We start from the raw sequence: 20,207 nt of genomic DNA, 5'->3' as shown, positions 1-20,207 counted from the left end.
TGGGGCACTCTGGGCCTGAGAAGAAGGCCTCAGGAAGCAGATTCTTTCTCTGACCTGCCCTCCTTTCACCCGGCCAAGGCAGGACTCTAATCTGATTGTGGGTTATAAGACCCTTGATCCATAGAGAGTCCTGCCCTGTACCCTGGAGGAAGGAATGCTGCACAGAGAGGTCAAGAAGAATCTAAAGAGGCAGGCCTTACTGGGTTTAGACCATGCCCTTTCTGTCCAATCACATTCCTACATGGTTGCCAATCATGCCCATCCAATGAAGTCTCCATGAAAGGTCCAAGAGGACAGGGTTCAGGGGCTTCCAGATAGGTGAACACGTGGAGGCTGACGGGAAGGTGAACAAAAACTCATTCACATGCCGGAAGGTTAGTGCACCCCAGCTCCACAAGGATGGAAGCTCCTGCACTCTGGACTCTTCCAGACCTTGCCCTGTGTATCTCTTCATCTGGTTGTTTATTTGTATCCTTTAAAATATCCTTTTAGTAAGCCAGTAAATGCATTTCTCTGAATTCTAGCAATCTTTTTCTTCTTTTTTTAGACAGGGTCTCACTCTTTTACTCAGGGTGGATGCAGTGGTATGATCGTGGCTCACTGCAGCCTTGGACTTCTGGGCTCAAGTGATCCTCCTGCCTCAGCCTCCTGAGTAGCTTGGGACTACAAGCGTGCACCACCACACCTAGCTAATTCTTTTATTTTTTTTTGAGATGGAGTCTTGCTCTGTCGCCAAGGCTGGAGTGCAGTGGCGCTCTCGGCTCACTGCAAGCTCTGCCTCCCGGGTTCACTCCATCCTCCTGCCTCAGCCTCCCAAGCAGTTGAGACTACATGCACGTGCCACCATGCCCAGCTAATATTTGTATTTTTAGTAGAGATGGAGGTTAACCATATTGGCCAGGATGGTCTCGAACTCCTGGCCTCGTGATCCACCTGCCTCGGCCTCCCAAAGTGCTGAGATTACAGGTGTGAGCCACTGCACCTGGCCCACCTGGTGAATTTTTAAATTTTCTGTGGAGATGGGGTCTCGCTATGTTGACCAGGCTGGTCTCAAACTCCTGGCCTCCAGTGATCCTCCCACCTTGGCCTCCCAAAGTGCTGGGATTACAGGTGTGAGCCACCACACCAGACCCACTCTAGCAAATTAACTGAACCCTAAGAGGAGGCTGTGGAAACCAAAACTTGCAGCCAGTCAGCCAGCTGTTCCAGTGGCCTGGACATGCAACTGGTGGGAAGGAGGGGGCACTCCTTTGGGACTGCGCCCTCACCCTGTGATGTCTGAGGCTGTCTCTAGGTAGATAGTGTTGGAATTGAATTGGCGGACACCCAGCTGGTGTCGGCTGCAGAATTGATTGCTTGCTTGGTGGTGGGGAGAAAACTCCACACATTTGGTCACAGAAGTCTTCTGTGTTGATTGTTGTGTTGAGTGAGAGAATAGGAAAAAGCATGTTGAGGGTTGTTTTTTTGATATTCATGGGTAAGCATTAGTATCTTCATTTCAGAGATGAAGAAACAGAAAAGAGGGGGTAGGTCACTTGTTCAGGTAGTGGTAGAGTCAGGTTCTGAATGCTGGTCATTGATTGACCATTCCATAGCCTTGCAGTACTGACTATAAAACATCTAACAGGTACAAAGCAAATGTTCAATAAATGCTCCCTTTTGTTTTTGTTTTTCACTTTTCCCATTCTCTCAGGCATGAAGTAGAGAACGAAGCTGAACATACATTTTGTGGGCACTGCACCTAAGGCGATGATTCCTTTATTCCTGACCCCTAAGGCACAAAGGGCACTTCTTGTTCATTACTGGTTCATTAATGTTGGCTCTGCAGAATAGGCTGCAGTGTCAACATCTTTAATGGAATAAAAGGCAGACTCCCAGCTGGGCGCGGTGGCTCATGCTTGTAATCCCAGCACTTTGGGAGGCCGCGGTGGGCAGATCACGAGGTCAGGAGATCGAGACCATCCTGGCTAACACGGTGAAACCCCGTCTCTACTAAAAATACAAAAAATTAGCCGGGCAAGGTGGCGGGCGCCTGTAGTCCCAGCTACTTGGGAGGCTGAGACAGGAGAATGGCGTGAACCCAGGAGGCGGAGCTTGCAGTGAGCCGAGATCGCGCCACTGCACTCCAGCCTGGGTGACAGAGGGAGACTCCGTCTCAAAAAAAAAAAAAAAAAAAAAGGCAGACTCCCAAAGACATATGTGCAGAGGTCCAGTGATTTGAATGGACAAACAGGCAAATATTTTGCTTTCTTTTGAAAAGGAAAAATTGTATGTTTATGGCGTGGCTATTATTATGTGCAGTGGGAAAACCGGCATAGTTTTTTCTATGCAGTGCAGTGGAGAGGCCCTTTGGTCTAATGCCAACTCTGCCCTAGCTGGGTGTTAGGAGACATAAGCTAGTAGCCATCCTGCTAACCTTAAAGGAAGTTTTAAGGTTGTAAGGCTCAAAGGAGAGAAGGGCTGTGATTCACTTTTTAAAAGCATATTTTTTCAAGGCTACATAAGATTTTCTCATTATCCTCACTATCACATCACATGGATCCTCCCTTTCCTGGGTTTGAGAAGGGGATTCAGGTCACACAGTCCCTTACCAAACAAAGGGTGGCAACGATGGTTAAGAAAGGTCAGAACTAATAGTAATTCTACTTGCTTATACAGCTGCAGCCACTGCATAGCCCTAGGACCTAGATCCCCCCACAGGCTTTGAGAGATGACCCCAAGTCAAGCAGAGCACATATGAGAGCAGTGGAGAAAGAGTTTGTGTCTTGAAGAGAGCATACTGCATATTTCCCGGAGACAAAAGGGAGCATCGAACCCAATGCTATTATTCTGAAGTTTCCTAACAGAGCCTTCCATATGCAAGCACCAGAGTTCCATGCTTCACCAGGTTGGTCATTTCTGGGATGGGAACACTGAATTGCAAGATGTTGTTGATTATGACCAGGAGTCTGATTCGTATGCTAATCAGTAAAAACAGTAACAAATACTCCAAATTGATGTACCATACGATTTACCATGGCTTTGGAATGTATTTTGGTACACAGTGTATTACAATGATTCTAAGATGAACATTTTAATTTTAAAGTCTTTGCAGTCATTGATGGTATGTTGTAATTTAATCGCACATAAAACAATGGTGCATTTTTAATCAATGACAGATTTGATGAAATACAGTTCATGTCAATTTTAGTATAACTGACAGCCTGGAAATTCAAATCATTTTGAACCAAATAAAGTATGCATGAATATCGATAATTATTGCCATCACACTCAACTTAGAAGACCCAAGCTAAGAGGGTGCTGAAAATAGCTCTTTCTCCCTCTGTTCCCAGAATTTCTGATTTAGTGGTGCTGCAGCGCAACCTGGGCAGTGGGATATTTAAGAAGTTCCCCAGGTGATTTGGATGCACTTTAAAGTTTGAGAAGCATTACTTGTTTCTTTGGAAGGCATCACTTTGCAACTGCTCTGGCCAGATACCTGGGAATCATATCAGAATCCTCCTTCTCCATATAGCTCTCGAGTTCCTCCCTTCCTTTTTATTTCCTCTGTTGTCCCCTGGTTTACAGCCCCATATTTCTGCTCCAGATCTCTGTCTTGCCTCCTTATCTCTCTCCTGCCTTCTGGGGTCTTATTTTTTCAATCTGTAGTCACACTGCTGCCAGATGGATTTCTCAGTTCTTAACCAAATTAGGCCCCAATTTAGGCTCTCTTGGCTAAAACAAACCTCCTCTGAAGGGTGCACAAACGTCTTCCTGACATGGCCTCTGCCCACTTCTCAACCCTGTCTGCTACTCTTCTCCACAAACATCCAGTGTTCCTGGGGACACGAATGGCTCCAGTTCCTAGAACAACCCCTCTTCTTGGTCCCTTTATGGCTTGGTACCTAGTGTTCCCTCTGTCTCCATCTCTCCTCACCTGGCAGCTTCATTCTTAACTTTCCGGGAAGGGCTTTCTTGTGGCCCTTCTCTCAACTGTCTCTGTCCTAATACGAAGATCCACCCCACCTTCTCACCTCCTTGGCAGTAACACACCTATCCATGACATCACGGAGCAAGACCAACCATAGCTCTAATGACGCTGTGCACTCCTTGGGTGGGGCATCTCTGGCACTTAGAACGGGGCATGGTTCTGTGTTTGCTTTACATAAGTGAGTGACTGCTTTTGTGACTGCAGGGTGTGTGAAATATGTACTCAGAAAATGCCTTTGTTTAAAATACTCCAAGAAAGGGGGGCTAGATAAAACAAGACTGGCAGCATTTGATAATTATTGAAGAAGGGTGCTGGAGACACAAGGATCCGTTATACTATTAGTTCTACGTTCACTTGACATTTTTCATAATAAAATGTAAAACAGAAGAAAATGTCTTTGCTTGAAAGGCTAATTTGAATAATAAGAGAAATGGAGGTTCTGTTCCCCTCTGCATCTGAGAGGTGACTTCAGTCTTTTTTGGGCTCTGCGGGGAGACTTTGGCACAGTCAATTTGATTGTGGGAATTTTTATATAGAAAGACCTCCTGACAAATGGGTGAAGTTTGCAATGTACAACCACACCCGGTCCTACCTTCTTTATTTCCCTTTTTGTCATGTTTCTTCAACCATTCAATATTTTTTCTGATGGCTTCCAAATAGGCTTCTGTTTTTCCTGGAAGAGGTAAGAGAACGAAATCAAACACTCAGAAAATACCACTACAGCTCATTTTAGAGACCACACTTACGTTCAAAACCACAAATATTAGATGTATGCAGCACTTGCAAGGTTGTTTCCCTAACTAGGCAATGTACATATTTGCATGTGCATATGTGTGTTTGTGTGTTGAGGGGTTTAGGTCAAGGAGAGCAGGTGGGGATGAGGTTCCAGGAGGAAGAATCAAGTTGGTAAGTGTCAAGGGGCATGATTCCCACACACAAATAAATCCACCTTGATGTCCTGACAGAGAAGAGTTTTGATTCGGTTTACTAGATAGATGGGCCCCTAGATTAGTTCATTTCTGGTTAGGGATGGTTCTTCCAAACTGAGGAGCATCATCAGGCCAAGGACTTGAATGAGAGTGGCAGATACTTAAAGATTCCATCACTTCAGTTAAAAGTCCAAATGTGTGGTTTTATGTAAGCAGCTCTAAGTCTTCTGCCCAATTCTGGCAGGGGACAGGTAAAAACTTAGACAAAGAGGTGACCAGTGCTTCACTTCAAGGTTTGGATGGCAAACCTTAGAACTGGTTCTAATAAAACTCTTCAGGATGTAAACACTGTTCAAAGGGCCTCAAGTGTGGCACAAGAACACCAGGCATCACTCATGCACCTGCTCTGTGATGCCCTTTACCTGCACTTATGTCTGCAAGTGGATATTACCATTCACTGAGAGGTGAGGAATCTGGGGCTCAGAGAGGCGAAGTGAGTAGGCTAAGGCTACACAGGAAATAACAGCTGGCATTTGGACTCTGATCTGCTTAGTTTCCGCTACCTGCATTATCTGCAGGATAAGACCTCACCTTCAGACATGGACAGTAATGTTGCTTTGTTCTGTATCAAAGAAATCAGCCATTCTCTTAAGCGGGTAAGGCCCTAAAGCTTAGGGAGTCAGCACCAAGAAACCAGGTCTCTAGAAAGTACCAGATGGCCTACAAAAAGAGGCTTTCAAAGTCCAGGGCCTCTGCAGGAGCAATAGATGCAGAGCTCAGTGTGGTGACCACCCCATTCTGAGCCGCATCTGAGCCCTGTTACCTCTACTCTACCGCACAGCCCTCTTGGTTGAGCTACCTGTATTGTGTGCTTATCATGTGCTGAGGACTGCTTTATGCTCCAAAATGCACTGTCTCATTTATTCTTCACGACAACTTTTTGAGGCAGTCCTATTATCATCCCCATTTCACAGATGAAGAAATTGAAGCACAGAGACATAAAGTCATAATCACATGGCTAAAAAGTAGCAGAGCCAGGCTTGAACCTGGGTACCTCCAACTACTGTCCATGTACAATAATACTGCCCTAAGAGTTGACCGTGTTCCAGTTGCCCCCACTGTGTTTACCTAAGTGACTTTCTGAGCATCTTTCTTCCTGATCTTGAAGCCTACTCTTGCCTTACCACTGAAGATCTGTGTCATCTGGTTCCCAAAGAAGCACAGAGACTCCTATGCAAAAAGGGGTAAATGGACCAGAAGAGATCCACAATTTTTTGTCCTTAGTTGCTTCAATAGTTGGTGTAGAAACTGCCTTGATTTCAGCAGTCTGGGAGGCTGAGGAGGGAGGATTGCTTGAGGATTGCCAGGATGGTCTCTTCTAAAAATACAAGAAAATTAGCCGGGCGAGGTGGCGGGCGCCTGTAGTCCCAGCTACTCGGGAGGCTGAGGCAGGAGAATGGCGGGAACCCGGGGGGTCGGAGCTTGCAGTGAGCCGAGATCGCGCCACTGCACTCCAGCCTGGGGCACAGAGCAAGACTCCGTCTCAAAAAAAAAAAAAAAAAAGAAGATTGCCCAGTGAGCATGGAATCCAAACTAGGAAACTACGTCTTAAAAAAACATATAAATGGCATAGATTTATCTCTACCCTTTTTTTTTTAGTGACAGTGAATGATTTATTTGAGAGACTTGAAATGGAATGGATTCTAAACTTAAATGACAGCTATATCAGAACATTTAAAACACAAGTGTGATAGGTATACTATATCCATATGTCATTCTTCATAGAATTCTATTAATTAAATATCATTTTCTCAGTTTATTCATGAAGAAACTAAGGCTCAGAGAGGTTAAATGACATGCCCAAGGCGACATAGCTAAGTGAGGGTCTGATATGGTTGGGTTGTGTCCCCACCCAAATCTCATCTTGAATTGTCGTTCCCATAATCCCCATGTGTCATGGGATGGACCCAGTAGGAGGTAATTGAATCATGGGGGCGGTTACCCCCATGCTGCTGTTCTTGTAGTAGTGAGTGAGTTCTCACAAGATCAAATGGTTATGTAAGGGGCTTTTCCCCATTTGCTCAGCACTTCTCCTTCCTACCGTCATGTGAAGGAGGATGTGTTTGTTTCCCCTTCCACCATGATTATAAGTTTCCTGAGGCCTCCTCAGGAACTGTGAGTCAATTAAACCTTTTTCCTTTACAAATTACCCAGTCTCAGGTATGTATTTATTAGGAGCACGAGAGGGAACTAATACAGGGTCAGAGCCTGGTTTTGAACCAAAATTAATATGGAGCCTTTAATGACTGGGGCTGGGTCAAATTCACCTTTTAGACTAGAGAAAGTGAGTGCCTGCTATTGTTGTTAAACTGGCTGACAAGGCAGTGGTTCTCAAACTTTGATGCACATTAAAATCACTTAGCGAAAAATTTTAAAGGCCCAGTGTCCAAATTGCTCCTCAGACCAATTAAATCAGAATATCTGGGACTAGGGACCAAACATTTGTACTTTTTAATGATCCTGAGGTGGCTCCAATGTGCAGCAAAGTTTGGGAACCACTGCCACCAGTTTTAAGACCTCCACACGCTTACAAGAGCCTTGGCAACAATGGGAGTCATATCAGGTACTCTTTTGCTCTTGGAGCAAAGCAGCTGGCTCATATTGACTTTTCTCTTTGCAGGAGCTGTAAAGCAAATCTTCTATTTACACAGTATGCACTGAAAACCTTATGAGAGTCGACTTTGGAAAGCTGGACTATTTTTTTCCTCAATTTATTTCATCTTCCTTTGGAAAAAAAAATAGCTCATGGCTGAGGTAATAGAGCACAAGCCTTAAAACATACGCTGAAGCAGATGGGAAAAGGGCCAGAATCAAGATGCAGCCTTGTTTTTCTGGCTGTTCTGGTTTTTAACACTGTGAGAAAAATATCTTTTCTAAACATGAATTTGTCCTTACTCTGCTATGCTGTCCTGACTGTCTCCCTCTGGGGAAAGTGTATAAATCAATCAGGTTGGCCTATTGCATACTGCATGTACTAAAGACATTAGGTTTTGTAAAAGAGTGTTTATAAAAATTAAAGTTTGATATAATACTTAAAATTATGCCAAGATTACATGACTGCACTTTTGAACTGGATGAAGCAAAGCAACTGATACTGATGCATGGGTGCCGACACAGGCCACAGAGCTGTGAGATTCAAGATTCTGCATAATGATGACATTTTACATGCCCATTAGATGCAGCATGGAAGACTGGAAGAGCACTGGAAGAAGAGTCAGGAAACATGGGTTCAAGGCCAGCTCCACCACTCTGGCCATGAGGTCTTGAGCAAGTCGCTCATCTTCTGGGCCTTGTTTTACTGGTTTGTAAATCAAGGGGTGAATGCTAAAAAGGAGACTCATGATTTGTACATATAGAAAGAAATTCCCTTTTGTTGTCCTTGAAAAATCCATATTGCTATATGGCTCTCCCAAGCCGACTTGGGACTTCCTCACCCACTTGCGGACTCCCAGGGGAGAATATTGGACTCCTGATTTTTGGACATTTCTAGCAGAATCCCCGGAGACTTGAAGGGAGGTGTGAATTCTCTTATGTTGCTTAAAAAATAAGTGTATCCACATGAATTAGGCAATTTATTATCAATTTATTAAATAGGCTAACTTTTCTGGCTCCTGTAAAAAAGATATGACGATGATAGGACATTTAAGTGAAAGTTACCTTAGAGATCACCTTTTCCAACCTAATTTTATTGTCCAGCCATAAACTTAAATGATAGCACTGGAGTGAGTTTATGGGTGTTATAATGCTTATCTCATCCCTTGGATGATTTAAAAAAAAGACTTTCAGTGACCCACAGAACAGATGTGAATGAGTAAACATCCAACTGGCAAAAAGAGCCACACTTAGATTATGAAATAAAGTTTGAAAGCAGTTTTCTTTGGTCTTCAGAGAGCAATTTACTTGAAAAGTTAAGCAACTTCATAGATTTGGTTGAAGTTAGAATAAATTATAATTTATTAGAATATGCATAAAAATTTAGGAATAATTATTGAATCAGTCAAACAACTAGACCAACATTGAAAAACACTATTCTTAATGTGGGTCCCTGTGGAAACCGTAGTTTAAATAGTTTAAACTATTTTCAAAGGTGAATGTATCATTTTTCATCATTGGTAATGAAGTTGGATGTTTTTTACATTAAGCTGGAAATGAGATGCATAGAAACATGCTTTGTAAACTGAAGCATGATATAAATGTAGAGTATTATTATGACTTACATTCCTCACAGGACCCAGTTCATGCTAGGCATGGTTAATAAACGGTTGCTGTGGTTAGATGAGGCTATCACCTCACACACTGCAAGGCCAAAACAGACTCCCCACAGATACTATTGCCAATGTGTTCTGCTTATAATTATTTCCGTAAGTGGTTTTAGCTGGACCATTACCTCATCCTTTATTCTACTCTGTAACGTCCTCCAACTTTCTGTCCTGAAGGGATCCTGTTCTACATATGTCTGGCTCATCAGTAAGTGGGATATGTGTGCATGTATGTGGCCTGTGTTGCACTTGCCAGCATATGGGTTAAGGACTATCCTTGGGCCATTTCAAAGCTTGCTTGAGTCCTCAAAGGCAGGAATTGGTTCTTATATTCCTTCTGTAGCTGCTTCCTAGGCACAGCGTTAGGCATGCCATTGGAATAAGTGTTTATTTCTTGCTGAATAACTGTCCCAGAAAACCCAGTCAACCCTGCCTCCACTCAGACGGATGATTTTCTTTTTCTACCTAGAGACAATGGGTGTTTTCTCACTGGGTTTCATAACAGAGAAGCAAAATAGCCCTTGAGAAAAATGCAATGAAACAATTACGAACACAAAGATATATGTCGGTATGTCCTTTTGGGGATTAATTACATTTTTTTCTTAGAAATTGTTAGTCCTTAGCTTAAACTTAGTTGGTGTTTTCTAAACTGTATTAGAGTCAGTTGTCCTTATCCCAGAGTAATGGGGTCAAGGGTAACATGAATAAATTACATCTCTGAACAATAGCAGAGGGACTAATTTTAACCCCAAATTCCTGCCTTCTTTTTAATGTTTTAGGAGAACCATTGCAAAGAATAACCCTAGGCTGGGCGTGGTGGCTCACACCTGCAATCCTAGTACTTTGGTAGGCTGAATGGATTGGATGGATCACCTGATGTCAAGAGTTTGAGACCAGCCTGGCCAACATGGTGAAACCCCATCTCTATTAAAAATAAAAAATTAGCTGGGGGTGGTGGCACATGCCTGTAATCCCAGCTACTTGGGAGGCTGAGGCAGGAGAATCGCTTGAACCTGGACGGTGGCGGTTGCAGTGAGCAGATATCGCACCATTGCACTCCCCCGCCTGGGTGACAGAGCAAGACTCTGTCTTGGGGGAAAGAAAAAAAAAAAAGTAAATGGATAGAGTTTTAGTCTATTCTGTTCCTCTCTCCCCATTACTATCTGATGGAAATCCTAATGAAGAGGGAAATCCACTCTCATCATTAGTCTCCAAACACTCACATCCTAAATAGGCCATAGTGGACTACTGAGAATCATCTCCTTTATATTCATTTTTTACATAATGTTTTCTTAAAAAGAAGCTAAACACTTCTGTCAGCTCTCATTCCTACAGCCCTGTGCACAGTGATAGAAGGTGGTGTTTAAAGCACTGAGAATGTTACCCCAGCAAGTCAAAGGACGTAGCCTATGGCTCACTGGGTTCTAGGGAAATACGATTGCTATACGTGGGCCACTTCCAGAGGGGATGACAGGCATGCTGGGTTTCTGTTGAGCTGAGCTGTAATGCTCTATGCTGCCCAATTCCTGGTTCTCTGTCTCAGGTCACAGGCCACTCTTTTCTTGGTTAGCTATTTTTAAAAATTTACCATTCATCCTCCACCTCACATCTGTTAGGATAAAAAAAAAAAAATCCAGAAATAAAAAATCTAAGCAAGGATATAGAGAAACTGGAACTCTTGCACACTATTGGTAGAAATTTAAAATGGTGCAGCTGCTACAGAAAACAGTATGGTGGTTCCTCAAAAAATTAAAAATAGAATTCGCATATGATCCAGCAATTCCACTTCTGGATATATACCCAAAAGAACTGAACGAAGGAGCTCAAAGAGACATTTGTATACCCATATATATATATATCCGTATTACTCACAACAGCCAAGAGGTAGAAGCAGCCCAAGTGTCCACAGACAAATAACTAGATGAAATGTGGCATATACATACAGTGAAGTATTTATTCAGCCTTAAAAAAGGAAGAAAATTACAACATGGATGAACATGGAGGACATGATGCTGAGTTACATACGCCAGTTGCAAAAGGAAAAATGCTATATGATTCCACTTATATGAGGTCACTAGAGTAGTCAAATCCATAGAGACAGGAAACAGAATGCTTATTGCCATGGAGTGGGCAGAGCGGGAATGGAAAAGTGTTGTTTAATTGGTACAGAGCTTCGATTTTGCAAGATGAAAAGAGCTCTGGAGATGGATGGTGGTGATGGTATGAAAACAAAGTGAATGTACATAGTGCCTCAAAACTGTACAGTTAAAAATAGTTAAGATGGTAAATTTTATGTTATGTACATTGTACCACAATTTCAAAAAGAGAGATATATATATATGTTTTAAAAAGAGTTTACCACCCATCCAGAGTGACTTAGGGTTAAATGGAAGTATCAAAGCAGCCTGATTGGTCTACAGGGTCCCCAAACATGGCACACATATCATCAGTTCTGCCTACTCTTGCTCAGGACAAACATTATTAATTGATCATTACAGCTTTCTTTCTTCCTGAACCCAGATACAATATCATAAACTTTCACAACATGGGCCACTACCAAGCAATTGGAGTGGACACGTCAGCTATGTCAATGTAGGAAAAAAATATAGGAAAATGTACAATGTAGGAAATGTAAAATGTAGGAAAATATAAAATGTAGGAAAAAATTGTGATGGTCTATGAAATCCATGGTAGAGAAAAGGAGGATACAAAAATATAAAAATGTATAAGATAGGAAAAATCAACACAAACTTGATACATTAAGGAAAAATTGTATTTTTCAGCGCTGGCTCAAAAAAGTCCCAATAGCTGAAATAGAAGCAGCATCTTTCGCCACTATTACCACTCATGTGAACCCATATAACCCAGGTTTGGGTGTCCAATTCTACAAGTCTTTTCTACAAAATGGAACCAGAACTCCTTCAAGGAGAATTGATTTCAAGTCTTGGGAAAGGAAAATTCAGAGTGGGTGTAGAATATCCCATTGTTGCTAGAAAGCAAAGACGATGTACTACAAGGACTAAAGAGAAATTTAGGGAGCTCCCACTGCCCCAGCTACACCAATTTAGGCATAAAGTGTTAGCAAAGGTAGTAGTAATATAAAAGGGAAATAGTTTGTAATTTTATTGGTATTATTGAGTTTCAAGGTATTGAATACGTAGCTAGTTTGTTTCTCTTCTACTTCATACGCAGACATTAAGCATGGGTCTATTATTAAGGGTGAATAGGAACCTGCTTCCATTTGTGTTAGCAGGAGATACTGGGTGGGGAAACTTTAAGTGGGCCAGTCTCTTCAAAATTAAGTGCTATACCATGAGCAAGATTGGTCCTTGTGATCTCATATCATATCATAACAAGGAATAAGAAAAAGTCTACCTATTCACTGCCACTGATGGTTATGCATAACCAATGAAAATCCCTTTTCAGAGAGTCCAGTGGTATGTTTTCAGATGATAAATTAGCTGGGTTCCTCCACCACCTCCCCCAAGAGAGCACTGACCCACTGCCTCAGCTCCTAAAGAATAAACTCTGTAGATGAACCTACTAATGAGACATTAATCTCGCTGTGTCACCCAGGCTGAAGTACAGTGGTGCAGCCTCCACCTCCTGAGTTCAAGTGATAAGACATAAATAAGGTTCCAATTATATCAAAGATGTCAATATATCATAATGACAGAAAAATAAGGTAGGTTTGAATCATTTGTTCACAACTTCTGGTAAAGACGTTGAGTTTCAGAAAAATAATATCTATCTGAGACATAGAGATGTAAATTTCCACGATGTAACTAGCACAACTTTGTAACAAGGGGACTTGAACCACTGAACTATACAACTAGATCCCACATTCAGACCTGAAATCAAAGGGATAACAATTTAGAACTTATAACCTCATCGAGTCTTTTTCTTTGTGGGTATGGTAAAGTTTCTAAAATCCTAGGAAGATGGCCGGGCACGGTGGCTCACACCCGTAATCCCAGCACTTTGGGAGGGTGAGGCGGGGGGATCACTTGAGGTCAGGAGTTCAAGACCAATTTGATGAAACCCCATCTCTACTAAAATTACAAAAAATTAGAGGGCATAGTAGTGTGTGCCTGTAATCCCAGCTACTCGGGAGGCTGAGGCAGAAGAATCACTTGAACCCAGGAGATGGAGGTTGCAGTGAGCTGAGATCGCGTCACTGCACTCTAGCCTGGGCAACAGGGGGAGACTTCATCGCAAAAAATAAAATAAAAAATCCTAAGAAGATGTAAATTGCATTATATATTTCATAGATATATTTATACTATTTAAGGAAATTTGATATATTGAATTTGTTATTTTTATCAAGTCCTTAAAAGTGTTTAAAGTTACAATCACTGGTTAAATCATTTTACAATTTTGCTTTGTTAAATTTAATTTTTCTTTTCTTTTTTTTTTTTTTTTGAGACAGGGCCTTGCTGTGTCACCTAGGCTGTAGTATAGAGGTGCAGCCTCCACGTCCTGAACTCAAGAGATCCTCCCACCTCAGCCTCCTGAGCAGCTAAAACTACAGGCATGCACCACCATACCTGGCTAATTTTTGCATTTTTTGTAGAAATGAGGTTTTTCCATGTTGCCCAGCCTGGTCTCAAACCCTCAGCTCAAGCAATCCAAACTGCTGGGATTACAGGCATGAGGCACCGCGCCTGGTCAAATTCATAAATTTTGGTGATCTTTTTGAATAAGTAGCATGTGATTATTTAGAGGAGTATTCAGTAAATTTAAAAATATTGCTCAATAAATTTGTAAGATTATAAATTACACATTAAACAATGCACTAATAGTCATACATATTCCTTTCCAAACAGAAAAGTCCATTGAACACTAAAGACTCTCAAAAGATGAAATCAGTTTGCCATCCCAGGAGACTCAAGGCCATTAAAAAAGATTGCTATTCAAATAAAGATACCACATGCCAAGCCTGTTCTATACAGATTGTGTCAATTTCTCAGATGTGGTGGAGCTTGCTCTTTGGATCACCCTACCTGGTGTGGTGAAAGCTTTTGTTTCCCAATTTTATTGCTAACCTAGAGCTGTCAATCCCATACCTTTGGGTTCATCTGTCTTTCCTCCTGGGTTGGAGTTATCATCTTTTGTGGAGTCCTTCAAGGTTCCATATTCCTTTTCCATCTTAGCTGCTTCTTCCTTGGTACTGTCTGTTTCCTCATGACTCTTCTCTGATGGTGCTGTAATCAGATTGAGCATTGTTGTCATAGCCCTATTTCCTATCTATTAATTGGTTCCTAAAGTAGAAATCAACTTTATTGATGAGGTACAGTTTGAGGTCAGATCATATTTTGAGTTGAATGGGATCTTAGTGCTTATCTAATCCAATCCTCTAACCCCATATCACAGAAGAGGAAATTGAAGCCCAGAAAGGGGAGAGATATGTCTAAAGTCATCCCATGAGTTGACTTCAGACATATCGCCCCCACCCCACTCCAGCTTTCTGAATTCTGATTTGGTAATTTTTCCTTTCTGCCACACCGTGCCATTAGAAGGCATATATTCTTTGTCTTACTTTAATCAGTGTAGGTGATCAAGCCAGGATATGTCAGGTTCTGAAGTATATTAGGTGGGTCTTGATTCCAAATGATAATAACTCTATAGCTGCCCAATCTCTCCTTGACATTGCATTTTTGAAGGACAGTCTATTATTCAGAGTCACACCTAAGTATCTGGGGCTATGGCAGGACTTCTCACCTTCTGCTCCTTTCTTCACACTCCTTTACCCCTAGGAACCCTAAATTCGAAGAAGAGACTTGAACTCTTACTGTCAAAAGAGAATAACTCTTGCTCCCTTCTCACTTTAAAATAACCATATTTCCATGTAGTAATCCTTTGTTGAATTAAAAATCATAAACCTTAAAGTAGGTAACCATTTGGAAACAATTGTAATGCATTTCTGTAGCCAATAAAATATTTGGAACCTCAAGCAGTCTAACAGTAAACTTTTAAAATAAAGTGTTTTTTTATTGTAGAAAAATAAGAAAAGAAAGAAATCAGTTATTGTCTGATATCAAACATCCGCTAGTGTGCTGCGGTATATACAGAGATGCATATTTTTTTTTCACAGTTGTGGTACAATTTTGTTCTTTGCTTGTGTCATTAACATTATTATGGAAGGATGTTTCCAGGTAATTAAAAACTGCTTGAAAACATATTTTAAAGGGCTGTATACAATGCCATCAAGAATATGTACATGATTTCTGTGATAGGGACAAAGAGTCAAAGTATAACAATTTGCAATTTTTGGTTGTCATTAATAGTTAAACAAATTTTAAAAAGAATCTGCCATTTGCAAACTTTTCTCTTTTTGTTCCACCCTCCTCCTTGAAAGGAGGCTTCTTTCCATAGCTCAGTTCCCTGGGGTTTGATGGGCAGAGTAGGGTGATGGGTGGAGGTTTGGAACTGATGAAATCAAGAGCGGGGGTAAAGCGCACTACCTAGGGGCACAGACCATCCCAGGGGAGAGAGAAGACCTGGGAGGCGAGAGCAGGAGGTGGGGCAGTGGAGAGTGGACAGATGACCAGGGACAGTAGTCTGGAGAAGTGCTTATCTAGTGAGAGAAGATACCTAAAGGAGAATTTTAGGACGGATTGCTCAGTTTTGTGATGTAGCCTTTTCCTTTCCACCTAAGATTCCTAGCCACCTCCAAGAATCTTCAGTAAAGATCTACATTATTTTTCAATGTTTTTTGAGGTCAGATTTATGTGCTGTGATTGGCCACAAAATAACCAAGGTCACATCTCATTAATCCTATGGCTGCATTTCAGATTTTAACACTTTTCAAAATCTGTAATTTTTTATTAATGTTTATTAAAGTTCATTATTTACTACTCAAAATGGTTATTATTCTAAAGGCTAGAAAAATAGTTAAATAATCGTACCTGGGAAAAGCTTGCTTATATTGTCAGTAGCATTTTTTTCTAGCTTGTTTTTGGTCTGAAGAGCAATCATTTCATCTAAGTTTTCTGGAGGGAGGAAGGAAAGAAATATAATTTTATTCCCTGAGAGATGACATCAAATTTTTACTAAAAATGTTTACATTGCACCAGAAATATCACAATAGTAACTCCAAAATATTAACACCGCTGGTAAGGTGTTTTGACCTGGATTTTATTTCTGAGAATCATAGACTCTCAGGATGGAAAGACATATAATTTGAAATCCTCAAGTTCAGCCTCCTACTCAGCTAATTGCAGAAGTCACTTCTACATCTCTGTAGCCACTGCTAGAACACTTCCAGGATTGGGAATTAGAGTGGATACTTGGAGTTTGACTTACTCAACACCTTGTGGTAACTGCACCTTGAATTTTCTCTGGGGAACCTACCCCTGTCTCACTCTCAGAACATTTGACTCCACTGGTGCTAGAATAACACTAGAATGACTAAACAGGGTCTTCCATGACCTGGGCTATAATTCAAGGAGGAGCCCAGGACCCTATCCAGGTCAGTGAGACTCAATGGTAGGACCACTGGTAGAAAGAGGCTCTCTTTCCACTGGGATTGATGTGCTGTGAGGAGGTGAGATTGGGACTGTCCCAGCCATCTTGTTCCCACAGGGAGCAATCTGTCTGGAATAAATGAAGACACAAAAAGTCGGAGCTGTGAGATGAGATAAGGTCAGTTCCTCACACTGTTGGTGGAATTCACAAACCCAAAGCCAGGCTACCCCGTCACTCCATAGACTTTTCCAGCTATATGCAGCAATAAATTCCTTTTTTGCTTAAGCCAAACAGTTGGATTTCTGTCTTTCAGGGCTTTCACTAATTCATGAGGAAGAAAGTTCTACTGTCAGGTAATCTTAGGGATCATTTCCCTACTTATATTAAGCTGCACTCTGTATCCTTGTCTTTGTTCTAATTCTGCTCTTTGGAGTAGTATCATATTAAGTGTTGCTAGACAGGAGTCTAGACTGTGACTTCCTCAAGGTAGACGATGAATTAGAAACCACACTTTTTGTACTTAGCTATTCAACCAGCCACATAGCTATCTCACTACACTATTTTAGGACGAGCCTTTTCCACCATTCACAAACAAGCAAGTCTTTGCAATTAGTTTGTAAGGATCTTATTATTACTTTGTATATTTTCTCCCCAAGTAAACTCCTCTTGCCCTACCCCTATTTTAAGAAGATAATTAATATATTCTAATGTGTAATGCATTGCTTTCTTCTTGGAAATAGTTGCCATACCTGGCAACATTTGTAATCATGATACACTGTTGAGGCCAGAATAGAAGGGCAGATCACTGCTTGTGACTAGCTCGGATGGGAGGAGAGGAGGCTGGTCAATTGTCTTCTACCCATGCTGCCCTGAGCCCCTGGGGATATAAGGGTGGCTCTCCACGGCAGCAGAAGTCAAAAGCCAATGTGCTTATACAGAAAAATTCTTAAAGACATAACTCAAGCTCTAATTGTAAAAGTTACACACACACACAATACATATATGTATATAAACATGTACATATACATTAATATGTATGTAATACATATATATTTATAAACAATATTTACTTTGCATATGTAAGGAGCAGATATAATTATTTAAAAACACAAACATTTAGAATAAAATTTAAATAGTCTATCATAAAAATAAATAAGTAATTTACTTTAGATAGTCTTCTCTTGTGGAGTATCTAGCCTATTTTCACTGCTTTGCTCCTACAAGCCAATGTTGTCCAACAGAACTTTCCGCAATGATGACTGTATTCATTTCTGCACTGTTCAATACGGTAGCTACTAGCTACATGTGGCAACTGGGCACTTGAAGTGGGCCTAGTGCAACTGAGAAACTAGATTTTAAATTCTGTTTCAGTTACTCTTAATTTAAATAGGAACTTGTGGTTAGTGGTTACCATATTGGGCAGCACAGTTATAAGTGACAGTGGGAATATCCGCCTTGCACATAAGCCTTTGAGGCATTTCTGATTTATTTCCATAGGATAATTGACTAAGTGTGGAATTTCTGACTCACAGGGTAATGATATGAAACAGTTGTTGATATGAAAACAATGTCTTTGATCTACTGTTAAAAAAATAAAGTAGGCCCCAAAGCACTATGTGTAATATGAGCTTATTTTTTGTTGTATAAGAGAAAGAAATGATATAGGTACACACACACACACACACACACACAGAATAACATTTGGAAGAATATAAACCAAGATGTTACCAGAGTGTTGATGTTGTGAGTGATTTTCACTTTCTTTTTAGTACTTTTTGCATTGAATGACTTTTGAAAATAAACATGCTCTTTCACAGTCAAGGAAAAAACCAGTAAAACTACTTTCATTTAGAAAAAAAATGAGGTTCATCCAGAGTAATTCTGGATAACCCTATCTGATATAGTTTTGATATTTGTTCCCCCCACACTAATGTTGAAATACAGTCCCCAATGTTGGAGGTGGGCCCTGGTGGGAGGTGATTGGTTCATGGGGGCAATTTCTCACGAATGGCACCATCTTCTTGGTGCTGTCCTTGGATAGTGAGTGAATTCTCATGAGATCTGATTGTTTAAAAGTGTGTGGCACCTCCCCTACCCTTGCCTTTGCTTTCACGCTGTGACATGCCTGCTCCCACTTTACCTTCTGCCATGAGTAGTTGCTTCACTGAGCAGATGCTGGTATCATGCTTTCTGTACAGCCTGAAGAACCGTGAGCCAATTAAACCTCTTTTCTTTCCTTTTTATTTTATTTATTTCCTATTTATTTATTTGAGACAGGGTCTTTCTCTGTGGCCCAGGCTGGAATGCAGTGGCGCTATCTTGACTCACTGCAACCTCAGCCTCCTGGGCCCAAAGTGATTCTCACGCTTCAGCCTCCTGAGTAGCTGGAACTACAGGGGTGCACCACCACACACAGCTAATTTCTGTATTTTTTGTAGAGATGGCATTTCACCATGTTGGCCAAGCTGGTCTCAAACTCTTGGCCTCAGGTGATGAGCCTGCCTCAGCCTCCCAAAGTGCTGGGATTACAGGCGTGAGCCACCGTGCCTGGTGGAGTCAAATTTTTATAAAATTGTCTCCATAAGATTATATAGAAAATGCTAATGAGACAATTAATAAATGTGAAATATTTGTACTCAAGCTGGTTCTATAAAGATAAAAAGTTGAAAGCTGGTTAATTTTATTTGCATATATTATCAAACTGGTCGATTCTTGCTACCCAGGTGATCTGGCAAGCTTTGGCATAAATTATCAAATTAATGAGGTCATTATTGCCAAGTCCCTAATTTACTTTGAACAGTGAAAACCACCACAGTAGAAACAAACCACATAGGATCTCACCAAGGTAGGAAACACCTTCTTCTGGAGATATTGTTCCATATTTCACCATCATCTTCACAAAGTCAATCAATGTTTTCATGATAGTAATCAGTGTTTCTTTCTCTTTTGCTTCTTTTTCTATATGAAAGAACAAAATAACTTAAAACTAGTGGGGGATAGCTTCCTCTTTCAATGTCAATTTATAAAGTACAGCATCTTTTTGTTTGTTTGTTTGGGTCTTTTTTTTTTTTTCTTTTCTTTTTTTTTGTTTTTTTTGTTTTTTTTTTTTTGTTTTTTTTTTGTTTTTTTTTTTTTTGAGACGGAGTCTCGCTCTGTCGCCCAGGCTGGAGTGCAGTGGCGCGATCTCGGCTCACTGCAAGCTCCGCCTCCTGGGTTTACGCCATTCTCCTGCCTCAGCCTCCTGAGTAGCTGGGACTACAGGCGCCCGCCACCGCGCCCGGCTAATTTTTTGTATTTTTAGTAGAGACGGGGTTTCACCGTGGTCTCGATCTCCTGACCTTGTGATCCGCCCACCTCGGCCTCCCAAAGTGCTGGGATTACAGGCGTGAGCCACCGCGCCCGGCCTTTTTTTTTTTTTTTTTCAAAAGATGAGGTCTCAGTGTGTGGCCCAGGCTGGAATGCAGTGCTATTTGCAGGTCTCATCATGGCTCACTACAGTCTCAGACTAAACTCCTGGATTTA

At 41.2% G+C, this 20,207-nt stretch overlaps 1 protein-coding gene across 1 annotated transcript in view; it reads right to left on the bottom strand.

Annotated features, from left to right (window-relative positions):
- SCG3 (secretogranin III) overlaps nt 1–20,207 on the bottom strand; it is a 37,552-nt gene that overhangs the window by 3,017 nt on the left and 14,328 nt on the right. The window contains exons 8-11 of the mRNA XM_045395462.3: nt 19,527–19,643; nt 16,127–16,210; nt 14,285–14,422; nt 4,563–4,643 (exon numbers count right to left, since the gene is read on the bottom strand). Of these exons, the coding sequence (XP_045251397.1) occupies nt 4,563–4,643; nt 14,285–14,422; nt 16,127–16,210; nt 19,527–19,643 (420 nt within the window). The remainder of the gene's footprint in view (nt 1–4,562; nt 4,644–14,284; nt 14,423–16,126; nt 16,211–19,526; nt 19,644–20,207) is intronic.

Source organism: Macaca fascicularis, chromosome 7 (assembly GCF_037993035.2).
Source record: "Macaca fascicularis isolate 582-1 chromosome 7, T2T-MFA8v1.1".
Classification (NCBI taxonomy): domain Eukaryota; kingdom Metazoa; phylum Chordata; class Mammalia; order Primates; family Cercopithecidae; genus Macaca; species Macaca fascicularis.
The sequence above is the reverse complement of the archived record's forward strand: the minus strand, read 5'-3'. Positions and strand labels throughout refer to the sequence as shown.